The 21,563-nt window shown below is 40.3% G+C and overlaps 1 protein-coding gene across 2 annotated transcripts; it reads right to left on the bottom strand.

Annotated features, from left to right (window-relative positions):
* Positions 1-534: 534 nt before the first annotated feature.
* LOC131249108 (uncharacterized) lies at positions 535-21,360 on the bottom strand. Of its 2 annotated transcripts, none has more exons than XM_058249673.1 (11): positions 21,126-21,360; positions 20,068-20,197; positions 19,874-19,972; positions 19,027-19,244; positions 15,782-15,975; positions 15,585-15,693; positions 15,096-15,412; positions 5,982-6,419; positions 5,220-5,301; positions 3,533-5,101; positions 535-917 (listed from the first exon to the last, which is right to left on the bottom strand). In XM_058249673.1, exons 2-11 carry the CDS (start codon positions 20,133-20,135, stop codon positions 763-765), a joined length of 3,249 nt encoding a protein of 1,082 aa, XP_058105656.1. In that variant the 5' UTR covers positions 20,136-20,197; positions 21,126-21,360; the 3' UTR covers positions 535-762. The 2 variants fall into 2 exon arrangements, with proteins under 2 accessions (XP_058105656.1, XP_058105657.1); XM_058249674.1 differs by having other exon boundaries at positions 20,068-20,155.
* Positions 21,361-21,563: the final 203 nt, after the last annotated feature.

Raw genomic sequence — 21,563 nt, 5'->3', positions numbered from 1 at the left:
AGGCCTAAATCGTACAAACTCTGTACATGTGGGCCATGGTTTATGCAATCCATTGATCTGATGGTGCCCATCATGGATGAACCATGTTTGAAAGATCGCTTTAATTGGTCAACTCTAACCTTTCACTGTCGGCATATAAATACAGGGTTAAGAAAGAAAAAAAAAGAAAAAGAAAAAGAAAAAATGGACCAACAGTCCACAACATTCAGTGGAGAAAAGGGCAAATGATTTGATGGTTAGGATCTTCCAATTTTGGGAGATTTCCTGGACAAGATCACTCATGATGGGGGCCATAGCCCGGCATGTGCGAAATCAGTGCACAGCAGGGTAGTTTTCTGCTAGTCAAAAACAGGGAACTCGGCCTCAAATAAATAAATAGAAACAAAGAATGAAAAAAGAAAAGGCACAGCACAGAGACACATGCTTTGTCCGATGAAACATCATTTCACGGTCGAAAACATGTGCAATGAATCCCCATCTCCCCATCTGAGCATATAGTTCCTAAAGATGCAATGTGGGCGAAGAAAAACGCTATGCTGGTAACAGGACTATGCTGTATGAAGGTCTTTTTCCTTTTTGTCCTACTTTATTTTGACTTTCCTCCATCCTAAAAAAACTTCAAGGCCAAACCCAAATATCACCAACCACCGTTCGAATTGAAATCCATATAATACATTATCATCGAAATGAAAACCCGTCCCTGGCAACAAGGATTTGAGATTCATTTGAATGAAAAAGCTTCCATCGTCATCTTCATCATCATCATCTATACCTGAAAGCCATGTCGAGCTCAGGACCATAGATCCCGGGGCCATGTCCAGCAGCAGCAGGTGGCATCTGCTTTGAATTCGCTCTCAACTCCATTTCCATTAACCTTTCTAGTACCTCCAGGTGATTACCACCATCGCCAACGGGGCCTACAAATGCCACCAAAAAGGAAGTTAAAATTTATAATGGAAGATTCAGAACACCCCATAATGGATCAGGATCTCAGTGAGAAGACATTATTTCAGGCTATTTCCCGGCACTCATAAATGTTGACAATGTTTTCCTTCTTTTTTTCTTCTTTTTCTTTTTAGAGAGATTGATAGTGTTTTCCATTACTATTGCACTCCACAAACTGGAGAGCTTAGGGCCTGTTTGGTGCGCATCATAGCATTGCTTGGATAATCTAGATATGGTTACTTTATGATGATTATGGTTACTTGGATAATCCATCCATGCATGTGTGCGTGCACACACCCATCCAAGCAACCATACAACCATGCATCCATCCAAGCATACATCCATTGATTCATGCATGCATACACACACATACAAACATGCATTTCATCATAAAACCGTACACTCGTAAAAAAATAATAATAATAATAATTTTAAAATGAAATGAAAAATAAAATTAATAAACAAATTTTTGGTAATATTAAGACATTGGCGAAATAGATACATTGGTGATACTTGGCGACATATTGCTGATACCCAGAATTTCTGATACTACCAGTGTTATCGGTATCACCGAGCTGGAGTGACGGACAATATCAGGGATATTTAGATACTATTGGGGATACTCCGAACAATGGTTGGCATACATCCCCATGTTCCATATGATGTGGCTCATCTGAGGTGTCGATCTAGCTTATTTTTGTCCTCAGAGCCTAACATTGAGGATAGAACCCAATGGATGAAGTAAATTGTACATTACATCATGGTGGGCCATAGAGACTTGGGAGACAGATATTGCAGAGGATTTCAAAATCCCATATGAGAGCCAAAGACGAGAATCATATACAACTACTGTTTTACCTAAGATGCATGAAACACCCAAGCTCCATGGGGCTCACAATGTTGTATATGTAAATCCACTCCACCCATTGGGTGGGAACACTTGGTACGAAAAATTATCCTGATAAAAGCTTGTATGGCCCACAGCAATGGGAATAATGTAAAATTGCCCCTAAAGACAAGTATAGCGGTGTGGCCTGCCTGAGTTTTGGATCATGATGATTTCTCTCCACTCCATCCAAGTGAGTTGAACCTGATTATGTTTGATGAAAGATGCATCATGGTGACCCTCATACAAATCCATGGTTGACATCCTATCCCCATTATTCTCCTCAGTGTGGCTGACCCGAGTTTTGGATCTGGCAGATTTTTATCTGTAGGACCTAGAATCAAGGATAGAACCTGATGGATGGAGTGGATTTACATATACAACATGATGGGGCCCACAGAACTTGGGGGGTTTATGCCTTCCATAAAACAAGTGTTGCAGAGAATCCGGTCCCTTCTCTGAATCTTTTTTCCCTTTTCTCAAGAGCAGCACATCTGCAATGTTTGTAGAATAAGCTTATTTTACAACGTGGGTGTGGGACCTACCATGATATGTGCTCAACATCCAATCTGTCCATCACATGCACCACCACATTCTCTCTTTAGTTCCCAAAATTCAGGCCCATTAAAAATTCAAGTGGGCCACATCACAGAAAATCCTGCCTAAAACCTCAAAAAATCACATGTAGCCAACTTGAGCTTCGGAATGACCTAATTTTGGGGTGCCCATTCATCTGAGGGTGCCCTTATTTTAAAAGGATAAAACTACATACAATGGATGGAGAGGGCACCACACAATCCAGAAATTTGAATGGTGGGTGCCCCCATCCCAAATGTCCCCTGTGGTGTGGCCAAAATCCGTTTTGGATTGGCCTGATTTTTGATCTGCACGGTGAAGTTCATAGGGTGCACTTTATGGACTGATGGCTTTGGTCCCTGCATCATATGGGCCTCACGCACAGCGCTGTACAACAACCTCATTCTGCAAATGTTACAGAGGAACCACCCTCTTTCTCTTATCAAAAGAGCACTATTCCATTTTTTTCTTGGAACCCAGATCCGCTGGCAACACAGCAATTAATGGGGCAAAAAATGAAGAAGTGAGAAATAGCTTTATTTGAGAGGGGTTGTAGGGAGAGATTTGAGATAGAGAGAGAGAGTGTGTCTCACCTACAGCCAAAACACACATTTTGCCCTAAAAACTCTGAAAAATAAAAAATGTGTTGTCATGTATATCCAGTTGTAGATAATCAGTCCTCACAACTGGCGCACACACGTAACATCCACATGACCTTTACATGTAGAGGTCTACTTGCCCCATAAGCACCCTCACTCATGACAGACACATGCCAAGATGTGTAAGTAGAACACCTGAGCTGTATGAGGTGGTGACCACTATGAAGATGACCATATGCAAAAATAATGATGGTTCGCTCATCATGCGGGTGACAACTGACAACACTGAAGTTGGACCAACGGCACTTTCTCTAGAACCATCTATTATTTTTGTGCAGGGGTGGCCCACCCAATAAGTGAATCAGCCTAGTTTTGTGTCGGGTCATCTTATGGGCCACCATATATGCTGTTCAGATGCGCACACACACACAGATATTCTTTTTATATATATTCTTAGAAGAACGGATTCTGTAATTCACTGAAAAAGTAGAGAATCTAGAAATTAATCAAAAGTAATGGGCTTTACCTGGCATTGCCGTTCCCAGGCCACCGTAATTAGGTTGCCGATGATTCAAAGGAAAGCCTTGCATTGGGGTCAACTCGGGCATGTAACCAGGCATGTGATTCATCGGATGAGAGAGTGGTACACCTCTAGGAAGTCCCTGAAGTAAGTGAGGTGGTGGGAAATTTCCTGGCATGGGGGGGATGTGCTGTGGCAATGAATGACGAGCAGGATCAAACCTAGGTGCACCTGGGCCATGGAAAGGGTGATGAAAAATATTTGGAGGGAAAGCATGCTGGGGATCATGATGGATGCTTTCAGGGCCAATAAAACTCATCTGAGGATTCCTCTGAGTGTGGTGATCTAGAGAGTGGAATGAAGGCCTTGTGTGATTCATCTGGTGAGGAAACTGTGGAGAAGATGGTCGGCCATGCAAATGCTGATACGGAAGTTCAGATTCCACTGGATTGTAAGCACCACGATATATAGGCGGGTTGTCCAAAGATGTCACAGGTCTTTCTTCGTTCATGAGGGAATTCAGAGCCGCTAGTTTATCAGCAATATCAATTGGTGCCTCTGAGGATATGAACTCCTCCCTTTTAGCTGCAGCACCAACAGGCATGAACATGGAGGTTTCATGGTTAACAGGATCATTAAGCAAGTCCCCTTCAGGCAGCTGAAAATCCACTGCCTCATCAGCTCTGTCATCAAATCCAATAACAGCGCCTAGTTTTGATCCATTTGTTCGAGGATCATCAAAACCTAACCAATGCCCCTGAAGCCTATCAGATAGTGTTTCTTGAGGTTGGTTTGATGCCAAGGAATTCCCTTCATGGCCAGGCTTGCTGGATGCATATTCAACTGTGGAACGAAAGAAACCATCATCTGCAATTGGAAATGATAATCCATGAGGCTCTGAAACATCATTTCTAATACCTCCACCAACTGAGCCTCTGTGTGCAGAGACTGGAGCACCAACTGACTGTAACTCGTTCATGAAGGCTTTCCCAAATAGTGCTTCGAGAGTCAGGGTTTTTTCAGTGTTATGAATATTTTCAGCACTCCCGGCACTTGCACCGTCAGCCATACCGGTAATGCCAGGAACACCAAGTGTGTTGGATGACTCCATATCAAAAAAGGGAGATGATGTTGGCTCTTTCAAGCTGGTTCCTTTTTGTAACAAAGAAAGAAGATGTTGGGACGCAAGATCATCCACATTGGCCTTTTGCAGTTCAACTTTTGCATCCGAGACACTCCAAGGTACTTCCATAGAGTGCAAATGTGCACTGCTTTCTTTAACTTCTGCCAAGATTGACTGTTCAAGGTCCTCACAAGTAAGAACTCCCAAACTTGTGTCTGGTTTGCCATGTTGATAAAGTGACTCAGGAATTCCCAATGTGGGGGAAGTTGAAGATGATGTTATAAGATTCTGGGAAACTTCAATATTTTCAGAAGGGAAGATTGTTTGGAAGTGTTCAATGGCTTTCTCATCAGAACCTACAGACACCTGGGCTCCACCTTTCTCATTACTGACAATTAGTGAAAGTAAGTCTCTGGCAGTGGAAGATGAGTGACCATCGACAGGTTTTTTCTCTGCAGTAAGAAGTAACGAAAATTGTAGCTTCAACCTTGATTAATTGAGTTATCAATGCAGAAAATTGAGGTCAAAAGGGTTTCTGGACAGATTCTGAATTGAATATTGGTAACTTACCTTCTTGAAACCAATGAGCAAACTTGGAAGCTTGAGATGGTACAGTGCTCCATGTGTCCTCATCTGGTTTCGAGTCATGATGCTGCAAAGTAATGTAATTGAAGTCTGTCAGCCACTAGACATCAAGCATTTGAAACCATCATCATCGTCATCATCGTCATGTCATCTTTTCTCCCAGCAATTTGGGAACGGTTTCTAGACACTAGATTGGCAAATTGTTATGGGCGGCTGCCACTGGACGGCGACCTTTTTCTTTAACAGGCACTGGAACCACCCATGGTGGTAGCTGACATGAGCTTTATGAAATCAAATTTCAACATATATACATTTGTCTAAACCAGAAATTCTAATTTTAAGAAAACTTCTCCCAGCAATTTAGTATCGGTTTCTAGACAGTAGATTGGCAAATGTGGCATGGTTGGCTGCCACCGGATATCAACCTTCCTCTTTTAACAGGCAATGGAACCACCCACAGCTAAGGCTGACATGAGCATTTGGAAATCAACATTTTAAAATACATATTTTATCTAAACCAGAAATTCCAATTTTAAGAAAACATCAGCCATATATCATTGATAGAGTGTTTGCACTTTTGGCATGAGCTACAAGTTAACTGAATAAGAAAGAACTGATCTGCAACAAGATGGGCAAGACAAGACTCGACTGTGAATAGCCATAACAGATAGACTACTCACGATGAGATGAAATTTTTACCACCATACCTTAACACGAAACAGACAAGAGTAAGTGGATAATGGGTACCTCCACAAAGCTAGGTGAGCCAACACCATTCACTGCCAAAGCATTACCAAACAGCTTGTCAAGAATTGTTGCAGAATGATCCTGATCAACTGTACCAGCAATTCCACACCTTGTCACTTTCTCAGCATCAAAATCTGTAACTGCACTATCCACCCAACTTTCTCTGGCTTCCTGTAGGCTAGAAGTTCTAGAGGATGGATTCTCAGAACCAAATGAACAGTCAGAAACCTCAAAACCTGATGACGGAATCACAGTCTTTTCATTTGCACTCATAGAGGGGACACATACAGTCTGAATCTCGTCCTCCTGCTTGTGGGAGGGAACACTTACTGATAATGGCTTTTCATTCTCCCGATCACTGCCAGGGCCATTTCCTACCAGGGAATGTTTGGCATGGCCCGTATGGGTTACATCATCCTCAAATCCAATATTGCCAACCTGCAGAAGCAACCCAATAATAAAGAATTTAATTAATGGTGCATGGAAAATCTGAGGGTTATTATTGCCCAGCATGGGGTAGGTCTCTTCTAGTGAAGCAATACACCGTTGATAATGTTGACCATATATTTTGGAGCACATTTTTTCATTACCAACTAAATGTACATTATCAACTTAACCAACATTTTAAAAAAAAATGTAACTTTACCAATATGAAAGCTTCAAATATTTTTCCTTTTTTAAGCTGCAAAATTATGAGCATAAAAGACTAGATTTCATGGTCTTTTTTTCTAAAAGGTAATAATTCATGGTTGTTCCTTTTGATAAATAAAAGTAATGAAATTTTCTCTTTATAGCTATCTCATGAAAAGTCCATTTAAGGATGGAGGAAAGATTCTTTGCAAAATGCTACCTGTTGCTATCTTATGGGGTTAGTGGAAGGAGAGAAGTTGTCATATCTTCAATGATAAACAGATAAAGTGAAGACAATAAGAGGGGAGGCAGAAAGCATTAGAAGATTTTTTGTTTCTTGGACCCATTCTTGCAATGAGTTTGATGTATAGTTGTACTGAAGCGGGGAAGCATCTCTTTCAAAATGTAAACAAGTATAAATAGGTAGGAAATGCGGGGGCATTTTCACACCAAACTCGAGTGGGGTGGCCTGTGGGATGCAAGGGCACGCTTGGGGTGGGTGGCCTACATAACCCATACCCGTGTGAGGCGGGTGGCTCGTATAGGGCGGAACCCATGGATTTGGGGCCCACGAGAGGGCGAAACCCATGGACTTGGGGCCCATAAGGAGGGTTCGGCTGAGGACCTAACCCATGGATTTGGGGCCTGGGCTATGAGATAAAGGGATTAATTCACCATGCTCTAACAGTTCGAGCTTTTAGAGAGAGGGGTTAATTGTCCTGCATCAGTAGGAAGCAGGAGTGAGCGGGATTTCGAAACAGAGATTCGAAGTGGAGGCCATACCTAATTAGAAGGATCCAACAACTAAGATTTGATAATATTTAAATTTCAAATGTCTATTGAAGTAGAAGCTAAGCTTTGGCTTAATCAGGCATGTTGTCAAGGTGATTGCTGCCATCTTTTGTGGTCCTAGTGCCTTCACCTCTAGGTTTAACATTTCATTCACTTCAACCGCAAGGGTTGTACATGTTTTTGCCATTAGTTTGGGGTTGGCAACCCATTGTCCTTGTTAGTATGTCCTTACCCTTTTGTACATTTTGCGTTGATAAAATATTTTCATCCATGAAAAATAAAATTTAAGAAAAAAAAAAAAAGTAATCTTTAGCTCAATAATAAACATGGTGGTTATCTATTAAAGACCACCTAAACTATGAGAATTAAAATTTTGGGGAAATTGTATGCATAGGGCATTTCTTTTCATTAGAGATTGTATAAAGATGCAGGGGGGTTTTGAGATCCATTATGCCCGAAATGAGGATTGATGCAGGAGCATTTTCATCACCCATTTTATTGGCTGCTTTTTTAGGAGGCCAAACAATGTGCAAATGGCACAAAATTGGTACTGTTGGAGAGCCCCATAAAATTATCTTTACACAAGATGTCAGGCCCTGTTAGGCAGAAGCCTAAGAATGAGTTCAAGATCTCTAATACACAGTTACTGTTAACTAAAATGAGATGGGACTCTTTCTTTGATACATAATTACAACATGAACTCATTATGTGCTAGAGATCAAGATCTCTAATACGTAATTACTGTTAACAAAACTGAGATGAACTCTTTTTCAGGTATCTACCAAACAGGGCCTAAGATTATGCATTTCAGACAAGTACTGAAGAAGTGATCGAATTACCAGTAAGGTAAAACATTATGGTTTTGTTAAGTCATCATGTGGGTCCACCAATCCTCAAATTGGCTAGTCCATGATTTGGAAAATGTTACCCAAAATGCAAAAAAAAAAAAAAGGGTGGGGAAGAAGAGAATGCTCACAAGAACAATGGAGTAAGAGAGAGAACTTTTATTAATATCAACCTTTTCTCTTACAAAAACTTAAAGAAGAACGACACATAAAAAATTATTCGAATTGCTTACTCCTACACTACTACCCCCCTTTTATAGATCCTAAAGGAATCCTTAATTGAAATCTCTACAACTAAGATAATCAATCATAATTTATTACAAACTAATCTTTCTTTATCTGGCAAAAGCCCAATGAAAAACAAACATGGAAAGCAATCAAATCTCTAAATCCAACTCATATCTTCAATCATATCAATTACACCCCCATCGCATCTTTAAATCAGCCCATCATATTTCCCAAAAATAGTAAATAATAATTCCCAAAACTCTAAATAATCAGCTCAAAAATCAGCAAATATTCGGCTCTACAGTGGGCTATGGTCCTATGTCTTGTCAAGCTCTACAGTGGGCATAGATGGGCTTAAATGGGTTGGGCCCTACAGTTGGCCTGGATGGGCTTAAGTGAGCCGTGGGCTTGCATCATTGCATCATTCCCACGGGTTGGAAAGAACTTGACTTTGACGAGTTGGACGCTTCATACTAGTAGAGATCTAGATCCAATCTTTTGAATTCGCCACCTATGAAGCATGCGCATTCAAAATATGGCTTGTTCTTCCATTTCACCAAATATAGCTTGTATTGGCCCTGTCAAGTGTTAGCAACCTTCATTCGCAACATTTGTTCAACTTCTTCCTTCTTTTTCTTTGGGAGTTGTTTATCCATATAGCATCAGATGCCTTGCCATAGTCCTCGAATAAGTCCGCCATATTGAAAGTCGATGAGATATCTAAGTCATCTAGCAACTCAATTTCATAGGCATTGTTACTCAACTTCCTCTTGACTTGGCATGGACCAATCTTCTTAGACTTGAGCTTATTGTAAGTTCCCCTCGGAAAACTTTCTTTGAGGAGATAGACCACAACTAAGTCACCTTCGTTATATATCTTCTCATGCCAAGTTCATTCACAACATCTTGGTACTTGGTATTGTTGTCTTCAATCTTCTTCTTTATTTGAACTTGCAAGTCATGGACATACTTGAGGAAAGCATCAACATCTTTGCTCACTTGATCTTGTACAGGTAATGTTACTAAGTCAAGTACATGATGTGGACTTCTCCCATTTACAATTTCAAATGGATAATTTTCCAGTAGTACGATTCACTAAGTTGCTGTAGGCAAACTCGGCTTCAGATAAAGCCAAGTCCCACTAGGATACATTGTCGCCTATGATACTCCTCAAGAGGTTACCAAGGCTCCTATTGGCCACCTCAGTTTGGCCATCCGTTTTAGTTTGGCCATCTGTTTGAGGATGATATGCACTAGAGAATTGAAGCTTAGTCCCCAATCGCTTCCATAATATTCGCCAGAAGTGGCCCACAAACTTTGAATCATAGTCTGAAGTTATTGTCTTCGGTACCCCGTGAAGCTGCACAATTTCTTTGAAAAATACGTTCGCCATATGTGTAGTGCGTAGCACCCATCGTCCTTTTGCACGAAATGAAGTGGGCCATCTTCGAAAAAGGGCACCCATTGTCCTTTTGCATGGAATGAATTGGGCCATCTTCAAAAAAGGGTCCACCATAATGAAAATCAAATTTGCTCCATTTTGAGTATTAGGAAGACCCGGAATGAAGTCCATAGAAATATCCACCAAAGGAGCAACTAGAACAGGAAGTGGCATATAAAGGCTAGTATTTTGCACATGACCTTCAGAAACTTGGCATCGGCAACATCATGCTACGAACCGTTCAATGTCACGCCGCATACAAGGCCAGTAGTATTTTTCCTCCACCATGGCCAATGTTTTATCCCTTCTTAAGTGTCCACCCAGTCCTCTATGTAGCTCAGATGGGATCTTTTCTTGCATTAATCCTTTGGGAATGCATAGGCAAGAAACCTTGAATAGATATCCGTCGTGCGAGATGAATTCACACTTTAGATCTCAACCATCCACACACCTGTTAAGTATTTTGCCAAAAATCGGGTCCTCTTTGTATTGGTCTTTTAATGCCTCGAATCCAACAACCTCCACGGCGAGAGTTCCTAGTAGAACCTCTATCCTACTCAAAGCATCCACTGCTTTGTTCTAGCTTCCAGCCTTATGACGTAAAAAGAAAATATATTCTTGTAGGAAAGTCGTCCACTTCACATGACGAGCACTAAGCTTCTTTTGGGAGTTGAGATATCTCAACGCCTCATGGTCGGAATATAGAATCAACTCCCAATGAATCAAATAACATCTCCAATGTCATAGTGCCTGGACCACTGCATAGAACTCGAGATCATACGTGGAGTAGTTCTTCTATGCATCAGTAAGCTTCTTGGCTCTTGCTAAAGAAAGCGATTGCCTTTCCTTCCTGACTCAACATCGCACCAATGCCAACATTTGAAGCGTCACTTTCCACTTCAAAGACTTTATTGAAGTTTGGAAGTGCATGGCACCAAGGCTTCAATCCGCTGTTACAGTCCATTTGAACTTGCCTTCCCGTATGCAATCGATGACAAGTGTGATGATGGTGTTAAATTTCCGAATAAATCTCCGATAAAATGTCGTCAAACCGTGGAAAGAACAAACCTCCGAAAGGGTTAATGGGGTGGGCCACTCCACAATGGCCTTGATTTTCTCTTGATCAACATTGATCCCTTCTACAAATACAATATACCCCAAAAATACAACACTATTGACAAGGAATTTTAAGTAAACAAACAGTGACCCCCTACAGAGTACATCAAATATTTGTCGTAAATGGTCAAGATGAACAAATGCCTTAGGACTAAGAACAAGAATATCATAAAAATATACAACTAAGAACTTTCTCATAAAAGGATGATGTACCTCTGTCATCAGCCCCATGAAAGTGCTTGGCATGTTTGAAAGACCGAATGGCATGCCACTCGTACAATCCATCTCGAGTCTTAAATGTGGTCTTCCATTTGTCCATGGGACGAATACGTATCTAATGATATTCGCTATGTAAGACAATCTTTGAAAAGACCTTTGCTTCATGCAACATGTCTAGCATATCCTCTAATCGAGAAATAGGAAACCGGTACTTGATAATAATCCGGTTGATCGCACAATTGTCCATGCACATCCCTCGAGATCCATCTTTCATAGGGGTTTAATAATGCAGGAATAGCACACGGTGACAAGCTTTCCCAAATTAAACCCTTTTGTAGTAACTTGGTAACCTGTCGGTGGAGCTCAGAATGTTCAGCTCGACTCATTCGGTCGTGCACAAGATTTGGTAGACTCGAACCCAGCAATAAATCAATGTGGTGTTGAATCTTCCTCATAGGAGGAAGTTCAATTGGAAGTTGTTCAGGCACCAAGTCTTTATATTCATGAAGAAGCTATTGGATAGAAGGCAGAACATTTCTACTTCGTGTCTTCTTTAGCAACCAAAACATAGATGATGCCAGTCTCCTTGCTTTCCTCTTCAAATTTCTTCACAGTGAGTGATTTTTTACCATCTTCTTTATTAGATTAGGGTATTAGAAGACGTTTCATGAGGTCCAATGTGATATCAATACTATCCTTTACGAAGGAATAAGTGTTGGCTCAGTCATGTGCACCATATCTCAATCCCACAACCCTGGTCTCCCTAACAAAATATGGCATGCATCCAGGGGGACCACGTCACACCACACATCATCCATGTACTTAGATCTAATAGAGAAGGAAACTAAGCACCTGGAATTAACAGAAACTCCCTCCCCCCTTTCTTGAACCAACGAATCTTATACAGTCGCAAATGCTTAAGTTCTTTGAGTTTTAATTTGTTCACAATTTCTTGTGAGACAATGTTTTCAATGCTCCCTCTATCTACCAAACGGATTCATTCAGCTTGGAGATTATCCCAACATGCTAATGCGCGACCGAAAAGCTTTATAGCTACTAGCTTCACCTTCCGATTATTCGTGACTTCCTTGTACTCGAACACTTTTTCTACCTTGCTTAGCCAATCGATGAAGTCGTCAACATGCAACCAGCCATAGAATTCCAGAATTTCTACATTAATTCTGGGTTCTCTATCACGTTCTAAGAATCGAAGGGTTCGATCACTGGTGTCTTTATAAACCGAGGCCGCCCGTAGTTAGCTAGGACCTTGGTTGGGAGCTCCCCTTACGTGTCCACATGCTCCGACTTCGGTCTCCGGATTCCCTCTACGCAGGAGCTCCCCCGCTTGATAAGTGAGGTTGCCTACCACATGCGTGGGTTGATCTACTCCCCTTATTAGTGCGCATATCAATTGGGTTACTTGCACAAACTCTTCTTGTGTCACCCCCTTCGAAGCCATTAGAGGATGATGTAGAGTAAAAAATAAATAAAAATACTAAAGACGACCCACTCTGATACACCACAACTTTCGGTAAGTCAAACCCGTCAGGACAGCATTCTTACCAAATAATGGTCCGATACACCATTGAATGCATGATGATTAAAAAATAATAATAATGATAATAATAGATTCTTGGATATCTCATTTTTTTCATATTCTGACCAATACGGCCCCAATATCGATACACAACGTCGTATCATATCATTTTTCCACCGAGCTAATACACCAACCAATATCAATATTCAAAACCATGTCACCACCATGACCATCATCCGGGCATCATCATAATCTGAGCATCATCGTTGTCATCATCCAGGCAACATAAATCATCATAATGGCGTCGCCATCATCTGGGCATCATCATCATTGTTGTTGTTGTTGTCGTTATCCAGGCATTGTCCTCGTCGATGTTGTCATCCAAGCATCGTCATCATCATTATCCAAGCACTATCATCGTCGCTATCGTCATCGTCGTATGGGCATCATCATCATACAAGATTGTCATCACACCCATCATCATCATCATCATTTGTGGCATCATCATCTTAAGGAGAGAGAATGAGTTTGAGAGAGAGTAAAGCAAGGGAGTGGGAGAGATCAGGATAGTGATAGAATCTAATTGAGGGCAGATTGGGATAGCTCTCTAGAGATCGGGTGAGGATGACAAAATCAAGAGAGAGGGTGATAAAATCTCAAAAGAGGAGAGAGAAATTGAGAGAGAGATTGGGAGAGATTTCTTAAGAGAAATCAAGAAGCTTTGTGTTTAGAGAAACAAAGATGATTGAAAGCCATTTTTCTAAATAAAAATAGAAATTGGAAAGTTTTTTGTCTGATGAGAATATCAACCGTTTCTATCTCTGGAGAAAACTTTTTTAATCTAAACAGCAACCAAAAGATCTCTTAGAGCTTGTGGGGCAAGAAAGAATCATTTCGAATCGTCTACCATACAGGGACTCAAAGCTCTGATCTAAAACAAATAAGTAAAGAAGAGTCTGCCCCCAAGTCTTTCCACCTTTAATGGGTGTCAAAGATCAAACTACCCAAAATACCATTTGTTTGAGGTACTCATTAAGGGTAGCAGATAACATTTTGCAGGCAGCAACTAGGCACACCTCAGGACAGCGCCTCTCCTACGCCCATGTGAAGCAAAGGTCAACCAAAACACATAGGCTCGCACCTGGAACGTTGGCCACACTGCTAGAAACAAATGAAAAACATCAAAGTGTTATTCATTGATAGCATTCGTTTTAAAGTTCATAACTTGCAATGACATTTTTAACCACCTCAACAAGTCTAAAACCTAATCTTCTAGGTGTCTAGGTGTAAAAACACTCAAAACTCAACTTACAACACTTACTAAAACTTACCAAGCCCCAAAAATTGAGTTAGTGTAAAACTTGCCTATAAACTAAGACTTCTCTGAAAAACCAAATTCAAACTGAAAATAAATAGAAACAGCCTTTGATCAATAAACTGATTCTTAACTCAGGTAACTTGCTGGCAAAGCTAACTTGGAAACCAACTTTGCCCAGACTATAGTTGCACAAAGCGTGAAGTAAAGAGCAACAAATTTGGGTCCAGGAGTAGGGAAGGGTCTCTTTCAAAATGTTAAAAGCATAAATAAGTAGGAAGTGGGAGTGAGAGCGAGATTCCGAGTCAGAGATTCAAAGCAGGGCGACACCTAGTTAGAAGGATCCTGCAGCTAAGGAATAGACCAACAACTAATCCAATAACCATGGTTGGTTATCACTCTAGGACCAACAGTGGAAGCCTTTTCTGAATCATGAAGCAGCCAATATGAGGTCTTGGTAGACCCCATATGATGACATCATTAACAAAACCATAATTTTCATCAAACACTGACACTACTAGTAATTTGCTCATAACTTCTTCAATACTAGTCTGCATTTTATAATCTTGGACCCAGTCGAAAGATAATCTTATGGCTATTCAATGGAATAATTTTGTACCATTTGGTCATTATTTGGCCTCTGAAAAGCAACCCATAGAATAAGCGACAAAAATGCTTTTGCATCAAGTGGCAAATCCATGAGTGGCAGCCTATGGAAGTGGAGAGAGAGAGAGAGAGAGAGAGAGAGAGAGAGAGAGAGAGAGAGAGAGAATCAGTTGCCAATGACATATAACTGCTGAACGAGAGGAGAAGAGAAAAAGAGATCTAATGCAGATGACATTCACTGAAGCACATGGACTAACTCATAAGAGGGAAGCTCCATCATTGAAAGAAGAGTCGATGATCACAATGCACACTGATGATTATTAGCAGCTATAGATATTACTAATAGCAGTAGATAGAATTCCTTTAAGGTGTGAACAAGAATTACCTCTAGCCCAGGGGTGGGGACCAGAGATTTTGCTCCAAGATTCTTCTCTAAAATGGCAGTTGCAAAACCGGGAGGTACAAGTGGTCTAGATGCAGGAGCCGGTGTGGGGAAAGCATGCTTGCCAGAATCACTCTGGGAAACTGGTGTGACATCGTCCTCTAATTTGTCATCATTTTTACTCCAAAGGCTCTTTCCATCATCAGAGTTCTCCAAAAATGCACCAATACCAGTGTTCAGTTGTTCTTTATGCTTATCTGGATGTTTGAGCTTCTCTTGCAATGCTTTGTGTTGTTCCTTTCTCATCAACTCGAAGGAAGCTGAGAGAAAACGTAAAGGATAAAAACATGTGTCAAAACTGAAGAGTATGACAAACTGAAAAAAGAAAAGAAAATTTTCAATGGCCCAAATTAGAAAGAAACAAACAATAAATAAGCACAACTAGCATACAAGTTGATTCAATGTTGGTATTAATCAATGTGAATGAATTACCTCTTCTTTTTCTTTCCTCCTCTGCCCTATCCTGACTTGAGCATTCAGCAGAACCAAATGTTTCATCATTAATCGAGTCAGAAAAGTCTCTCCGTGAGTGAGGTAGTGCCTGGAAAGAACAACATAATATTTTCAGCTCATTAACATTGAGCATTGATTTTTCAGTTGAGGTTATAAATAGTAATTACAGCACAAACCTTATACGGGCGTGGGGGATGGTATGGTTCATTGCTCCTATTGAGAAGAAAATTATCATTCCCCCTAGCCTTTGGAGCTAAGGTTCCTCCAGCATATCCAGATGGTCTTGGAAAAGCGCCACTTCCCAGAAGCCCATCATGCTCTGGATTTTGCCAAGAACGCCGAGATTGATTCCCATAACGTTTTCCAGTATCTACATTGTCAACTGAACTAGTCAAGAGGTCACAGGATCTGATCCCAGTTCCTATGTTAAGATAAATAGCCATAAAGATGATGAAGGATACAGAAAATTATTAGCCACACCACACTTAAATCAGTACAGAGAACTCCAAGACCAATCTAGCTGGGAGCTGAGCATGTGCATGCACTTTTAGATATACATATGATTTTTTTTTTAATGAATCATATGATTTAAATAGAAATATGGGTCCTCCGAACAAGTTTAAATGGTCGCATATACTATCAAAAGAACTAATTCTTTCCCCGAAGGTTCAACAATGCTATAACAATAACAATTTATACAAATACCATGTACATATTTGAATAGATAAGACTAGAGAACAGTCCTTTGATGGCATTCTTTGTGCATGCCTTTAATGAAGTGTGGATGCATAAACTTCTTTTTTTTTTTTTGAAAGATGGAAATATTATTAGGCTAGGACAGCTGAAAATAAGAAAACTATATGGAAAAAAAAAAAACAAACAAACAAACAAACAAAACTTACATACAAACACAACAAAGAAAGAAAGAAGAAAAACAGAACAAAAGAAAGGGCCCGGGCCCACACTATACAACCATAAGCCTGAACCCACTCTAAACAATCAGGGGACGCATTCCCCGAACAACAACATCACCCTATCACATATATACTCTGGAGAAGACTTCACATTCTGGAAGCACCTATTGTTCCTTTCTAACCAAATTGCCCACAAGGGCACAAGTAAGGCCACCCGCCATCTTATTTAGCTCAAGCATCCTATCCCTCCAAAGACCCAGGCTCGATAAAGGGAGTCAATCAAGCCTAGCATGACCCAGAAAACAGAAGCCAGCTTGAGGATTCCAGACCGGACAAAGGAAGAGAAAGGACAGTGAATGAGCAAGTGATCCACAATTTTTGCAGCTTTCAAAAACAAAGGACGTGCGTTGGGGATGCACATTCCTTCTTTTTTTTCTTTTTTCTTTTGAAGATTATCAATGGTTAATATCCTATTTCCCCCCGTGAGCCAAACAAAAGCTGCAACTTTCAAAGGAGCTCCAAAGCGCCAAATCCTTGATGTGTGGCATTCTTCTACTCTCTAGCCTTCTCCTGCAAGAATCAAGTAGCAGGATTTTGTAGAGAAGATCCCCGATTTATGCTTGATGTGTGGCATTCTTCTACTCTCTGGCCTTCTCCTGCAAGAATCAAGTAGCAGGAATTTGTAGAGAAGATCCCCAATTTATGGTTGATGTGTGGCATTCTTCTCCTCTCTACTTGGGCACAAAAGAAACTAGCCAATATATAATGTTCTCATGACGATATAACATCTACATACGGCGTGAATTGGAGGATTACATAACCAACATGTGTCAATTGGGGAAGCCGAAGCATGTCAAATGCCAAAAAGTTAAGGTAGCGACTGCCCTACGAGGGAGAGTTGCATGCTCTTGCTAACTTGTCCAAGTGTTGCATGCTCAGTGGGTGTAGCATTGGGCACGATCATGTTGGCATCAGTGAACAAGTGTTGACTGGTTCCCTGCTATTCTTTGTAGCTAATACTTGAACATGTCCTGTCCATTTCTTGTCAGATGGTGATACACGTGCACTAAACTCTGCCCCATAGCAATTGCACTAGTCGGTCCCCAACCCAGGTAAATCAGTGCTGATGTCAGATGGCAGCCAATCATCAAATTTTTGCCAAGGTACCATGAGAATAAGCAAAAACATATAACTAGGACAAGGCTTTGGTGATAACAATGATGATGGTGGTGGGGGTGATGAGGATGAGCAGCTGCCTTAAAGGGGAGAGTTGCAGGGGATCATACTCTTTTGACAAGCTTATTGCGGCTCAAAATATAGAGTGATTTCAAGAACACAATTTGAAATATTGGTGTCACAAACCAGCTATACCGCACCCCAAGAATAACCAAACAAAATATAGCTACAAGATGTCATTTAACAAACAAAATATAGCTACAAGATGTCAATTGACAAACAAAATATCACTATGAGATGTCAATTAACATATTAAGATATATGTCTACACAATCTCTATGAATACCAACAGCAAAAAATAGAACTACCAATGACTAGTGACAAAAAGAAAAATATTAAAATATCACTCCATTCATAAACAATGAGAAAAGTGAATCAAACATTTAAAAGCTAAAATGAGTTAACATATTTTGATGATTATGTTCTAGATTTATCATCAAAGGATAGATTGGTCTATTAGCAATTTATAATTGAATCTTAGCAGTATCATCAAAGGCCTTTGAAAGATTGTTCCATTGGACACTTAATCCATACCATGCACCAGCTAGACATGTTCCATATATTAGAAAATATAAACCTCTATTACATTAGGTTATGCTATCGAGGTCTCTAACATGGACATGGTGCATTTGTGTAAATGTTTGAATCGTCATCACAAGAAATTAACTTTAATCTGGTAGCCATTGATCAAGAGGCCACACAAGTCTCTATTGCATCCAACATGAGTCTTACCAGCCACAGTGGATGGTCAAAAACGACGCTTTCCTCTTCCATCATGATTGCCACCATCTAAGCATTATCCCCACTAATTGGGGTCAACTACATGAAAATATTGTTCCACCATTCCACTCTATTAAGGTCCATAACTTCAATTAGACCATAGGTCAAGTCTTTTCTTACTACCTCCACCCACATCCTTTTGGGCCTTCCCCTTTTCTTACTACCTACACAAATCATGTTCCACCATTCCTCTTCTATCTTCCACTGAAATTATCTTATTAAATTGTCCTACTATTGTAAGTGATCATGAACCAAGGATGTGTGGTACTAAAAAAGAAATGCATCGACATCCAATACCTACAACATGGAATCACATTGGTAAAGTACCTGAAGTCTTACACAAATGCATGAAATTTGAGAAATAATATGTGGCGAAAGTAGTTTACCTTTACGGGATATGAGTTTCTGCATAACTATGGGCAAATAATCTATTAAGTAGTATTGCAACAATCCAATAAATTAATCAATAATAATATGAATAAACAACCAACCTTGGGTAACTGAATCCCGATCAGACTGTGAGTCTCCATCCCTATCATTTGATCCAGAAGAACGAGTATCCCACCTTCCATGGCTTCCTCGGGAATAACTACTTTGTAGACTGTCCGCTCTATTTGGTGGGCTTGAACCATACCTAGAACTTTGTAAAGATAAACCTCCAGAACTTTTTTGCCACTCGGGTATGATATAGGATGCATCCCCGAATTCACTGCTTCCAAAGACCACCATATTAAGTTCCAGACATCCCAAAATGAAAGAGGAAAAGGGGAGTGACAACCAGAATTATAAAGTGTGTGGAAAACATTTGGTGGAGTTCTCGATTCATGACAACCAGAGAAATTTTATATTATGTGCACAAATAAAAGTGGGGTTCATAGTTCTGTCATCCAAACTGTTGATCTGATGGGCCCATCATGGATAGACTATCAACATATTACCAATGCAACAATCCTGGATCTGTGATTATTGGCCTGCAAACCAAAGGTTGAGAAAAGAATGCAATAACAACTTGCATTCAATGAAAAAAGAAAAGCCAAAGATTGAACAACCAGGATCTTCCAATCTGGGAGATCTTTGGAATGCCCCGCATCAATAGTGGGGCCCATCAAATTAATGGTATGGATGATTGAACCACATGAGCCACTTGTACATAGTGTAAAGGACAGGGAACTTCCTTTTGTCAGGAATACAGAGAATGTTCTCTTTTACAATCGGTGAGAATTTTTTACATTTCAAGTTCGACCTGAAACAATTTGGAATTTGGATAGAAAATATCTAGCTGAATACCTGTGACCAAAACAAAGATTTTACATCAAAAAGTTGAAAGGAAAATCATACCTTAAAATTGATGCATCAAAACCAGCAGGCACCCTTTTGCATATATCAAGCTCGCTAAAAGATAAAAGAAAATCCCTGCTATATGAAATCTTTGACTTCCTGAACCCCATTACAAGAAGAGAAGTTACCGTAATAACAACAAAAGCCAAATAACAAAACTAAAACACACAAGGATGATCGGATGAAAGAGGTACTTTTGAGATTCATCTTTATTTTCGACTGGTAATCCTGGCTCATGTTGCTTTTCAATTTCTGAACCCATTTTGGGAAGCCCCGAAATCACTGGCAATAGAACAGCTTATAGAAGTGCAAAGCCAATCACAACTGGCATGCAATGCATATGAAAGTTCACAGTTAAGTTTCAATTGTACAAGGGTACATCACCCATCAATCGGCTTCTTGAAAATCCTCAAAAACCAAATTATCCCAAAAGCTGATTTCAATCATCCACTCTTCTTAACAGAACTCCAGGTCAAAAACCCACACATTGTCACTCAATACTGTCGTCAATGAAGCAAACAAGTTTGTAAAATAAAAGAAATGGTCTCACTGATGCAGGGCCATAGCTCAGCTCCCTCAAATCCGTAAAACAAAGACCTGATTATTTCTACTCCCCTTTTCAAAACTCCAGGGCAGAATCCAAATTAATAACGAATTTCAAAGAACTTCTCCCACCGTGAAAGTTTGCAGCCAAGATTCAATCATACAAAGCCATGCCCATTAAGCATAGACTTGATAATAAAACATCGAAGATGCAATACGGATAATCTCAACCATTCATTTCAATCATCTAATCTTCTCAACCAAAACCCAATGCAGAAACCCAAAATTTCTCACTCGCTGCAGACTTCGCCGAAATCTTAAAACGAAAATGATAAAAACAAAAGAAATTCAAAGAACAACTCCCCCTATGTCATTCATTACTATTCGTCCACATATGCAAGCAGATTTAAGCAACAATCGTCCGCTACCAAAATTACTTAAAATACCAAAATCCCAAATTCCAGAAACCAATATCGAATCACTGCATTCTCTAATCCAGAATTATTTCTCAAAGCCACGCAGAATCATCTCAAATTCATGAATAACAGTAATAATTCCTCGATCAGATCAAAAAGGAGACGGAATTTTTCATGCACTAAAGCTCGGGAGAAGCATCGGAGCGGAGGATTTCTGGGGTTTTAGATTTTCTAGTACAAGGCCTGAAAATTAAGGCGAACTGATGAGACAGAAAGAGCGAAGAAGGAGCTACCTGAACCGTAGATTGAGAGAGAGGATTGAAAATCCGGATGATCGACGGTAGGATTTGGAGAAGTGGATATTCTAGGGTTTTGATCTGGTATTTTTATCCCTTTCGATCGTGTTAGAGAAAGGAAGCGAGCGTGTGAGGGTTGCAGAAGGAAATGGAAATGACGTTCTCTTCTATCCAAAAATCGATATCGATTCTCACATCAGCGACGGAAAATAATACCAAACCAAAGAGAGAGAGAGAGAGAGAGAGAGCTCTGCCGTGTGCGTTCATCACAGTTTAGTAGATCCACCTACAACGGGATGAGAGGGGCCCACCGTTAGGTTTCACGACATCCAATCCGCCTGCGGAAGCAGATTGGGTGGTGAGCCCGGCCCGGTGGGCCCACCATGATGTATGCGTTTTAATAACGCCATCCATCTGTTTTGCCCGCTCATTTAG

This window comes from Magnolia sinica, chromosome 6 (assembly GCF_029962835.1).
Source record: "Magnolia sinica isolate HGM2019 chromosome 6, MsV1, whole genome shotgun sequence".
NCBI lineage: Eukaryota > Viridiplantae > Streptophyta > Magnoliopsida > Magnoliales > Magnoliaceae > Magnolia > Magnolia sinica.
Note: the sequence above shows the minus strand (reverse complement) of the source record. Positions and strands in the feature narration are given on the sequence as shown.

Excerpts from the sequence above, each read along its gene's own strand:
- LOC131249108 (XM_058249673.1), bottom strand. The coding sequence starts at position 20,135 with ATGGGTTCAGAAATTGAAAAGCAACATGAGCCAGGATTACCAGTCGAA. Across the intron at positions 15,694-15,781 it reads ATCCCCCACGCCCGTATAAG|GCACTACCTCACTCACGGAG; the intron begins GTTTGTGCTGTA and ends TGTTCTTTCCAG. Across the intron at positions 918-3,532 it reads CCTGGGAACGGCAATGCCAG|GCCCCGTTGGCGATGGTGGT; the intron begins GTAAAGCCCATT and ends TGGCATTTGTAG.